We start from the raw sequence: 12055 nt of genomic DNA, 5'->3' as shown, positions 1-12055 counted from the left end.
TATTTGCAAAGCCTTCCAGTACAGCTCCCTGCCAATTTATTCCTCTCTTCTCTCAATACCTGATGCCTGTTTTCTGTTTGGGATATTCAGTGGTTCCTTTGTGTTTGCTCTTGGTATCCAAAGCAGAACTGATATTTAAATTTCCATGTCCCACCTGCTCCTTAGATTGTGAGACTACCCAAGATCATATAGTCTGATTGTGCCTTTTTTCTCCCTAGGTAATAAAAAATGACCAATAAAAGGAAAGAGGAAAAGGATAATTAAGAGGGTGAAGGTAATTTGTAAGGGATATAATAAGAAGAAAGAGGAGGAGGAAATTGCCTTGGCGATTTTCTCCTCTGCTTGCTTTCTGTCTTAAATTACAGATGACTTGTGGGAAGGAAGTGAGGGGGGGGGTCAGGGTGAGGCAGAGGAACATCTTTCCCTTCTGGTCTGATGTGAGAAAGGAGTTCAATTCAAAGTATATCTACTCACCAGAAAATTGACTATTGACTCGATTATCCCTAAATCGGCTGTGTTGTGATTAATGAGCCTGATGTCACATTGAAAGATGACAAGGTGATTTGAGAATAGACGAGGAGCCAGAAGACATGAGTTGGCTTTCCAGAACAACCACTTATTAGTAGTATTGCTTAAGAATGTTTTTCTGCTTCCATGCATCAAAGGAGGAGTCTGGATATTATAATAGAAAAAGTCCCTTTCAGCCCTGGGATACTTTGATGCTCTAATTCCAAGATTCTGCCTCTATTGTTCTATACTGTTTTTTTTTTTTAAAGTAATAGGCTAGCAAGAGAAGCCCAGAGTACACTAATATAGACAATTAAATACTTTTCCCTTATCCTGGTGAGGCAATCATTTCAGGCTAATTCATAGAGTGGACAGAAAGCTAGAGAAAGTTTATGCTGTTTTGACAGGAAGTTTAGTCTAGGCAGCATGCTATGGATCATATATGTGGTGGTAGAACCTTTGGGACCTAAAATCTAGAGAATCTCCACTGACCTCTTCTCTGGGAACAACACAGCACATCATTAGATGCAGCTCTGAGTCTCCAGTGTCCCTTTTACAGAATTCATTTTCTTTTAATCTCAGAGGATAAGTACAATAGAGGTCTTTCCTTGCATGTCATTTGCAGCTGGTCAAAATCTCTTTTGAGAATATAAATGCAAAGCAACACTCAGGTAATGCAATAATGGAAAATTTTGATAAAGACCAGCATTTTAATAAATGATCTGATGAATCAGGAGTCAGGACAGAAGCTGGCCCCTATCATCCTCCCACACACATATACACAGGATGAACAACACATCATACTGCAGGGTGGGAAGAATTCTCAGTCACCCTGTGACCAAAAGATACTTTCTATGTTATCATCATCATCATCACCATCATCATCCTCATCTTCATCATCATCTTCATTTTCTTCTTCTCCTTCTTCTCCTTCTTCTCTTTCTTCTCCTCCTCCTCCTTCTCCTTCTCCTTCTCCTTCTCCTTCTCCTTCTCCTTCTTCTTCTTCTTCTTTTTCTTCTTCTTCTTCTTCTGTCAATCAATCACCATTATAGTGCAATAAGGTTTGTTATGTGTTTTTATTTATCTTCATTTTACATCACAAACCTCTACTTGGTAACACTGGAACTAGGAGATCCAAGAATTACAGGCTCTGCTCCGGATGTGTTGTTGTTTTTTTCTTCTGACTAAGTCTAGCACATCTGAATTTAAAGGACAACCCCTTTCGTCAACTCTTCCTCTTACCATTTATCTGCATTTCTTTCCTGGAAACCTTGTCGCCTTCTCCTCAACGAAGAAATTTTTTTTATGTCAGTTTTGAGCTTCTTGGCTGTGTGTGAAGCATGAATGATACTGAAATGGAATGTATAAGGCACATTGTCATGAATAAAATTATAATTCAAATAAGAACTCCAAAATCACTATTTGCAAAAACAACAATAATAATTTCAATTTTATAGAAGCTTTAGCTTGCAATTTAATAATTACTAAACTCACAACACTCCAGCAATTATAATGGAAAGAGTCAGCAGAAAACATCTCCAGAGCTGGGGCACAGTGGGCCTGGAGTTCTGCATCACTGTACACACACACACACACACACACACACACACACACAAACATAAATGCATATAAATATTATTTCATTAGTAAATGTCTTAAGGTCAGAAAGCATCTTACTTTTTTATATGCATCTATAACCCCTAACACATCAAGCACGTTCTTGTTTTTCAGTTGTCTCAGCCATATGTGATTCTTCATAACCTCATTTGGAATTTTCTTGGTAAAAATACTCTATTGGTTTTCTGTTACCTTCTCCTACTTATTTTACAGACAAGGAAATTGAGGCAAACAGAGCTAAGTGTCTTGCCCGAGGTCACAGAGTTAGTAAATGTCAGAGGCCAAATATGAACTCATAAAGGTGAGTCTTCATGACTCCAGTCTTGGCACTCTACCTATAGTGCCACCTAGCTCTTCCTAGCACATAGTAGGCCCTTAATGAAGTCATGTGAGTGACAGAGATAAGGTTTTTATCTAGGGTTTCTTAATTCTGAGGTTAGCCATCTCTTCAGTGTACTGCTTTTCTTCTAGTACCTGGAAAAAATCTGATTTTGAAATATGACATAACCTTGACCTTTTGAAGTTTATAACCTAAGAGGGGGTCAATACATACATGTGTGTATTTGTTTGTGTGCGTGCGTATATATATATGTATATATAGTATATGTATCTATATATATGTGTATATATATGTATACATATATATATACACACACATATACAATCTATCCACATAAAGAGATCTACAGTTTTGATGCAACCACTTTCTTATTAAAAAATTAGTCCACTTCTACTAACTGTGCAGTATGGAAGAATAAGATGAGAATTAAAATACTATGTAACAAGACAAATAAAAAATTTAATCAAAATAGGCTGACATCCATCAATCAACAAGGACATATTAAGTATGTTTAGGTGCTGGAGATACAAAAAATATAAGGATGGAATAATCTATTTTAAGGTGCTTACATTCTAATATCATAGTAATAATAACACCAATTCATATTTTAAAACTTTTTAATTTATTAAACTGTTTGGTAATAATAAACCTAAAATGTACCAATGTTTGTCCCACAAAAGTTGAATACCTTTGAGTAATCCTGGTGATCGTCACCCCTGGAATCTGACATTCAATTATTTATTAAGTACTTTCTATGTTCCAGACACTGTTCCAAGCAGAAGTACAAATATAAGCAGAAAGGAAGACAGTCCCTATCCTCAAAGAGCTTACATTCTATTGTGTGAAGACAAAAATGAAAGGAATGTGAAAGAGCCTATGAAGAAGCTGTCCTCTAGGGGCAGCTAGGTGGTGCAGTGGATAGAGCACCGGCCTCGAAGTCAGGAGGACCTGAGTTCAAATCCAGCCTCAGACCAAACACTTGACACTTACTAGGTGTGTGACCCTGGGCAAGTCACTTAACCCCAATTGCCTGAAAAAAAATAAAAACTGGGATAATAAAATAAATAAAATGGGGCAGCTAGGTGGCACAGTGGGTAGAGCACTGGCCCCGAAGTCAGGAGGACCTGAGTTCAAATCCGGCCTCAGACCAAACACTTGACACTTACTAGGTGTGTGACCCTGGGCAAGTCACTTAACCCTAATTGCCTTAAAAAAAAAAATAAAAGAAGAAGAAGCTGTCCTCTGAATTCTCCCTGATCTCTGTATCATTCATCATATCTCTTTTTTTTTCTTTTTTTGGCTAGGGAATGGGGTTAAGTGATTTGCCCAGGGTCACACACCTAGTAAGTGTCAAGTGTCTGAGTTCTGATTTGAACTCAGGTCCTCCTGAATCCAGGGCCGGTGCTCTATTCACTGTGCCACCTACCTGCCCCCATTTACCATATCTCAACCTCACCTGGGCCTCCCCCATATTCCATACAGGATCCTCTAATAATATGGAGATCTATATGGAAAGGGAGGGATGTAGGAATGAAGAGATGATCACAATATTTTCTAGAATAGAAAGTAGGGGAAGGACTAGAGAAGGAAGAATTGGTGGAATATAAGATATAAACTCTGCAGTTAATCAACAGAACCAAGCAATTAAAATGGCACTAAATAAACACTCAGCAAAAACATGTGTAGAGGATTGCCAGAAGGAAGGAAGAGCAAACCCCTTAGGCTAAGCCCAGCCTCTTTCCGTAATCATAATTTTGCAAGAGAGGGAAGGAATAAAAGCAATCTATGGAAATGAGGGAACAGATCGTAAAAAGGCAATCTAGATCAGTGTTTCTTAAAATTTTTCCCCTCATGACCTGTTTTTGCCCAATAAATTTTTATGCGGCCCCAGATACATAGGTATATATAACAGGCATGCAAATAAAACTTTGACTGATAATAAATTACAAAGAAATTTATTTTAAAACAATAGGCTGGTATAAATATACTTTTATCATTTATTAAAGGTGAAAGCAGATTTGCATACTAATGAGATGGATGTGCTTGTTCGTTTTTAAATAAAGAATTAAATCTTGGCAGAATATTTGATACTGAATGATGCAGAACTTCGTCAAAGTTTTTCAGAGTCTATCAATATTTTGATTTTATAATCGTCAATGATGAGCATGTTGCTTCACATAAAATACATAGTACAAAGTGACACAAATAGGTTTAGGGCCATTTCAGAAATTGTTGGAAACTTTGTCATAATCCCAAGCCAAAATTAATTTAACAATTTTATATAATGTCAAATTATGGCAATTCATAATACACAATTGTCTCAAATCTGAGAGAAGGTGTTTCTGGAAGAATTTGTTGGTGTTAGATGGCATGATGAAATGCCCAGTGCAAAGTACTCATGTTATGTGTGCAGAACAAAGGCTGCAGTAAAGTTGTATGATGTAACGGGGGCAAACATTGCCATAAACACCTAGGAATCATTATGCATTCGATGTTGAATTAATTTTTTTGTCATTGTATGTTCAGAAAACTTTTACTGTTGACAAATTTTTCCCCACTCCCACATTCAGTTACAGAACCACATATGGGGTTGCAACACAGTTTAAGAAGTGCTGATCTAGATAATTCATTTGAAATTGATAAGCATTTATTAAGTGGCTTTTATGTCAGGCACTGGCACATAGCAGAATTGTCAATGGGAAAAATATATTAGTGAGTAAACATTTTTTTAAAAGAAGCCAACATAATTAATAAATATGTTTTTGGATCGAAAGGATTTCATTAGATAAAGAAAAAGAATAGAATAAATTCTATTGAAGGATCAGAAATATCAGTGCAATAACTTCAAAAGATCCTGAATGGTACAGAAGAACTTTGAAAAAATGTCAAGAAGCAATCAAAAAAGAAATAAAGGAGAGAGTTAACATAGACCTTTCCCGTCAAGGCCCCAAGCTACCTGAATTACAAGTCTGCAGGGCCTGGTCTTTTTGCTGGTTCAGGGTTTTTCCTGGGTTGATATTTTCTGAACTTTGAGAGGTCAATAAGTGACCATGAGAGCAACATAATTCTTTCTTTGCTATCTTGGCTTCTGAAAACAGAACCCTCAAAAATAAATTTATTAATGATGTTATTTGCGTGAAAAGACAGTGTAATGAGAGAGTAAGTAATATGAGGGAAGAGCTTATTCCCCATACATATGCCCCAGTCAACAGCAGCATACATAATTGCCAGGACATGGTAACCACGTACAAAAGGGGATCACAAATGGCCACAAAATGGTCATAGGCCATTACTTCCAAAAAGAAAGGTTCTGTCAACACATCAGTAGCAGTAAAAAAAAAAAAAGTGTTTTGTAAAGCATCTAACAGTTTGAGTGTAACTCCAGTGGAGTAATAGAAATCCCACAAAAGACAAGTACTTGACAAAAAAGTAAATGGGGGTGTCCAGTTTGGGGTTCATCTTGATCACCATAATAATGCCCAGATTTCCCAACACTGTGACCACATAGATAATCAGAAATAGAAGGAGGAAGGAGACTTGAAAATTTGAGTAGTCGGAGAATTCTAAGAGGATGAATATGACTGCACCACTCACTTTGCTCACCATGGTTCCTGTTAAAGAAAATTACAGCATTTCAGAGCTGGAAGATTTCAGTGGCTATATACCACAATCCTAACCTTGAAAAATATCCCTCTATAAGAGATAGATAATTGGTCACTGAACTTTTTAATTGAATACCTTCAAAGAAGGGAACTGACAAGGTTTAAGGAAAACCCATTTGAAGTGGCCAGCCCTTATTAAGATGATGCTTAATTATACATTCATTCTAAATTTCCTTACTTGTATTTTCTACCCATTGCCTTTGTCTTCCTTTCTGGGCCAATCACTCTTCAGCAACTGCCATAGTATTATCCTCAAGCACTCTCCTTCCATGCCACATTTCACTCAAAAATTCTAGTGATTCTTTATTATCTTCAGGATCAAAAAGAACCAGTTCTATTTGAAATTTAAACACCTTTGCATAGCAACTCAAATCTACTATCTAGGACTAGTATACATTATTCCTCTTCATGCACTCCATGGCGTAGACAAATTGACCTTGTTGCTTTTCCTCATGTATATCACTTCTCTACTCATCTCAGAACCTTTGTATAGGTTGTCCTGCACTACCACAATGCACTCTCTTTTAAAGCTCACATCTTAAAAGCTCTAATTTCCTTTAAAAATCGGCTGAAATGTCACCTTCCCACCATAAAATCATCTTTGACAAACCTAGTATATATACTTAGACGTTGTCTCCAAGATGTCTCCAATGTTATTTCCAAGAGAGAAAATTATGTCTGCAAAGACATGGAATGTTTGATTTGTGTGTGTGTGTGTGTGTGTGTGTGTGTGTATCTGTGTGTCTGTGTGTTCTATTGAAATGAATACCTAACCAAGAATCTACTGTTTAAATGCAGATTCAAGCATACTATTTGTTATTGTTTTTTCTGTTGCATTTTGTTTCCTCTTTCTGATGGTTCCTACCATTGGTTCTAATTGTTACTTACAACATCATTAATGTGAAAATATGTTTAATAGGCATGTATATGTATAGCCCATATCAGATTGTGTGCCATCTTGGGGATGGTGGTGGGGAGGAAGGAGGAGAAACATTTTAAACTCAAAAGCATAGGGAAGTGATTGTTGATAAATCAAAATAAATTGATAAAAATTAAAAAAAAAGAATTTTATTACCTCATTGAGTTGCTCCTGGTGTGATTGACTATTATTCCCTTCCAAAACTGAATATCCTCACTCAATAAGGTTTTGTTTCTGGCAGGCTTCCAAAAACCACCTGCTCATACCACTACCTCACATCTTAAATTATTGTTCCACTCTTTTCTCTGAAGTTGGGGAAATGTGAAGATTGAAAAAAACAAAAGAAATCAGGCGTTCCCTTTCGTAGAATCAGTATATAGTATTATAATAAATTGTCAAAGAACCATAATGAGTGGTTCTCAGGTTGACGCTACACCATGAAGTACATTGTAACTATTTTCTAGTAGTCATTTTTTCTCATTTCAAATATATATGTTTCTTTTACCTAAGAATTTTCATGACTACTTTTCAGATGGTTGTAGAAACCGAACATGTGATCACCAGAGAAGGGAGTAGCTGAATAGGACTCAGAGAATTATTTAAAAATTACCAAAAATTTGATCAGAATAGTTTAGCCAGTAATAATAGAATCCATATAAATGATTTTACTGAGAAATGATTTTGAAATCCATCAATTTCCTCAAGGTTTCCTTCACTTCATTGTTCCTTAGACTGTATATCAAGGGATTTAGCATAGGAATAACCACAGTATAAAAAACAGATCCCACTTTGACTACAAGCCATGAGTTTTTGGAATTGGGAATACAATAGAGGAAGAGGATGGTGCCATAGAAGATGGTAACAGCTGTCAAGTGGGAGGCACAAGTGGAGAAAGCTTTATATCTCCCACTGGCTGAATGCATTTTGAGGATAGTGATGGAAATAAAAAGATAGGATGTAAGGATAATGATGAGGGTGCAAAATGTATTGAGATTTAAAACTATAAAAAGTATCAACTCACTGAAATGTTTATCAGAGCAGGCAGCAGAGAGGAAGACAGAATATTCACATACAAAATTATTAATGATTTTGATCCCACAAAATGATAATACAAGAAGTGAGTAAGTGAGTATAATAGAAGAAATTATCCCCCATGAATATGCCACAGTCACTAGCAGGGAACAGAGTTTTGGGGACATGGAAACTGTATAGAGCAAAGGATAAGATATAGCAAGAAAGCGGTCATAGGCCATCACTGCCAACATGACCATCTCTGTCATCACACAGGTGGTGCCAATGGAAAACTGTGTGATGCAGCCTTTGATGGAGATGCTTCTATCTTCTGTAACTAAGTTTTCTATAATTTTGGTGTAACTATAGTGGAGTAACAGATATCCACAAAGGACAAGTGGCTGAGGAAAAAGTACATGGGGGTGTGGAGTTTGAGGTTGATCTTGATGATCACAATCATGCCCAAGTTTCCCACCACAGAGACTGCATAGATGGTGAAGAACAGTAGAAAGAGGGGCACCTGGAGTTCTGGATAATCAGAGAATCCTAAGAGGATGATCATGACTGCAGTACTCTGGTTCTTGTCAGTGCTCACCATGATTCCTATTGGAGAGAATTAGAAATGCATCATGAGAAGGAAAACATAAGTGAAACTGAGGAACAGAGGATAAGGACAGAGTGTGTATTAGAAATTATTATTATTATAATTATTATGGAAATAATAAAGGATTATTTTAAAAGTTAGCCCTTTCTGTCAACTCCTGTATATCTAGATTAAGAGAAAATCATGAAGTAAGAAAGTAGCCAAGGAAAGAGTGACATCAGGAATGGTTTGAAAATATGAATGCTTATTAATTCACACAATCTCATATTATCTGGACTTTAACAAATATCAATTCTACAAAGTATAACTCATTCAAAACTCTTAAGTGAAGGACAACCCTCTAACTCCTAAGGCGGCCTATTTCACTTCTTTGCACATCAAAATGGAAGGAGAAGGTGGTTCATCTCCCCATCAGTTTTGGTATTTATTGTGTCATTTTGAATATGGCATTTCTATGCTTTTTATAAAGTATAGTTCAGTTCCCTGGAACCCAGCAGAATAAGTCTCAGCTATCTTTCACATAGTAACCACTTAAATACACACACACACTCACACACAAGCACTGAGGCAATGTACTTCTTAACATAAACCTTAACATTTAGCATTAGTATGCTATAGAGGCAACTAAGTGATTGAGTGCTAAGTGTGGAGTAAGGAAAACCTGAGTTTCAGGTTTTCGCTTCAGATACTTACTAGCTATGTGAACCTGAAAAAAGTTATTTAACCTGTATTTGCCTCAGTTTCCTCATTTTTAAAATGAGTAAAACAATAGTACCTACCTCCTAGGGTTGTTGTGAGGATCCAATGGGATAATATTTCTAAAATGCTTAAGATGATACTTGATACACAGTCAGTGCTATATTAATGCTCATTCTTATTTGTTTAAATGACTTCAATTCTAATTGGATGTCTTAATGCCTGTGTAATCATCAATTAACCACACCTATTTTGCCTGAGTTTTATAACAACAAAAGCAGTAATAATAACTAACATTTGTATAACATTTTCTATGTGCTGGTTATTTCTTAAGTGCTTTACAATTATTTTCTAAATGATTCTCAAAATAATCTGGAATGATAGATGATATTATTGTCCCCATTTTACAGTTTGGATAACTGATGCAAACAGAGGTAAAAATGACTTGACCAGTGTTATGCAGCTAATAAGTGCCTGAGGTTGGATTTTAACTCAGGTATCCCTGACTCTAGACCCAGATTTCTATCTACTGTACTATAAAATATGAGGTTTGAATAGAAAATATTTAAATTCCCTTCCCAGGTCTAACATTATATATTCAATGTTTTGTAGTCATTTCCAAATCTGCCCACTAAAATCTTATAGTCCTTTCCACTCTCTGTAAATAGGGTGAAAAGAATACCCAGACAAACAGGGAAAACCCCTATTAATTGAGTCCTAGTTCCAACATCCTGAAGTTGTTTCTTCATAGCTTCGGGATTTAATGAAAGAAAGCCATCATGATGCTATTCAGAAGAAGGAGAGAAAATCTAAAATAGAGCATTTTAGGGACCTGATAGGTTATCCTTTCCTGCCAGTAAGTATTGAGTATTTATGTCTATCCCTTTGGGGAACACAGCAATGTAGTAATTATCTTCCAAGCAGTAAACAGTTGAAAAAGATAAAACTAAAAATATAAACAAACAAATGGAGGGAAAGAGAGAGAGAGAGAAAGACAGAGAGAGAGAGAGAGAGAGAGAGAGAGAGAGAATGAATTAAGTTTAAGACAGAGACAGGTTCTACTCTGCATTGAGAAGTCATCTAGCCCACCCTGCATTAGGGAATAAGGATCACTTTTCCATGATCACTGACCAGTCATTTTCTAACCATTGCTTAAAACAAGTAAGGAGGAAGCCACTGCTTCTTGTGGCAGCCTCTTTCATTTTTCAGTAGATTTCATTAGCAGTCCTGTGATGTCAGAAGGATCTGATTTCAGGTGTTGTCTCTGATGTACACTAGTTGTTTAACTCTGAGTAAATCATTTTATCTCTTAGTGCTTCAGATAATACTCTAAGACTAAACTACAGCAGAATTCAAGATCTGCGCAGGTAGCAGTTTGTTCAGAAGGAGCAAATTGTTTTACCAACATCTCTGCATAAGATGAATTCAAAGATCTGAACAAATAAAGAAAAAACATACATTAGGAGGAACTATTTCCTCATATATTCATAACTATCTTTTTTTAACCATTGGACCATATTCTGCATGCTAAGAGAAAGAAGAAATAGTGTAATCCCTTCTGCACATTTTGCCTCTTTAAATTCCTGAAGTGGGAACTCAAATACCTCCACCCTGAAGTGTAATTCTCTTAAGGGGAGGAAAAAAGGAAAGTTCACATTGAGAGAGATTTGTCTTTGCATCAGTGAAATTTGCACTTAGCTTTTGAGGACTGCAGGAGAAGGAACCCAATGAGGGATGAACCTGTGCTCAAATTGGCAAGAGTCTTCCAAAGTTAGCTTGAGCGAGACCCACCAGTCTGCTGCTCCCCATTCATCTTCATGCTGTATTGCTTTCTTCTTGCACTCCCTTTTGACACCTCTAGCTTTGGGAACAGTAATCAAGTAAATATTGCTATTCCTAAAAAGTTAATCCCAATCAATTTATTCTGTAGATCTACTCACCGTCTTTATGTCACCCAAATTCAAAATACTCCTACGTGCTCATCACAATCTTATAAGTATTGTTTTCTATTATTAGAATAAGAACTCCATTAAGGCAAAGATGGCTTATTGTGTGTGTGTTTGTTTTAAAATTTGTATCTTCAGTGGATTTTTATTTGTATTAGCACAGCGACACATGGCAGAGAGGAAACACATTTTTAAAAAATCATTCATATGCATATCCTTAATACAATACACAACAATAACAGACAAAACCATGAGAAAAATACTACCTAACAGCAGAATTGTGAACTAGAAAATGTCTGCCTTTTGTAACCATCCCCATGAACTTCCAAGTCCATGCACTTTCTCTCCTCTTGATGCTCTGTGTTACCATTTTATCTCCATTTTCCTTAAGTTGACAAAGTTCTCTCCAATCCATTTAAAAATGGATGGCACATCCACCAACAGTACCTAGTGCTACCAGAAATTTTAGATCAGAAGATTGGAGTAGAACAGAATGAGGTACAATAAGAAAGAGAGGGCATGGAAAAGAGATTGCAAATATTTTTTTAAACTTGTGTTATAGTATACAGAACACAAACTTTGGAATTAGATGTGATAAGTTCATTTGCCAAGTATTCCATTTAATAGTTATGTGACCTTAGAGCAGTCATTGAAACTTACTTGCCCTCATTTTCTTCATTTGAAAAATTACAGATTAAATTAGAAAATAAGTGTAAGTTCCTTTCCCTTCTTGTTATTTTATAATCTGTGTTC

The 12055-nt window shown here is 36.2% G+C and overlaps 1 protein-coding gene across 1 annotated transcript; it reads right to left on the bottom strand.

Moving 5' to 3' along the window:
- Positions 1–7710: 7710 nt before the first annotated feature.
- Positions 7711–8654, bottom strand: LOC114031579 (olfactory receptor 5D18-like). The gene is given in 2 exon segments (XM_027846712.1): positions 7711–8405; positions 8408–8654. Coding segments are annotated over 2 exon segments (942 nt in total).
- Positions 8655–12055: the final 3401 nt, after the last annotated feature.

The sequence above is a fragment of the Vombatus ursinus genome, unplaced genomic scaffold (genome assembly GCF_900497805.2).
Source record: "Vombatus ursinus unplaced genomic scaffold, bare-nosed wombat genome assembly UNPS02015184.1, whole genome shotgun sequence".
Classification (NCBI taxonomy): domain Eukaryota; kingdom Metazoa; phylum Chordata; class Mammalia; order Diprotodontia; family Vombatidae; genus Vombatus; species Vombatus ursinus.
Note: the sequence above shows the minus strand (reverse complement) of the source record. Positions and strands in the feature narration are given on the sequence as shown.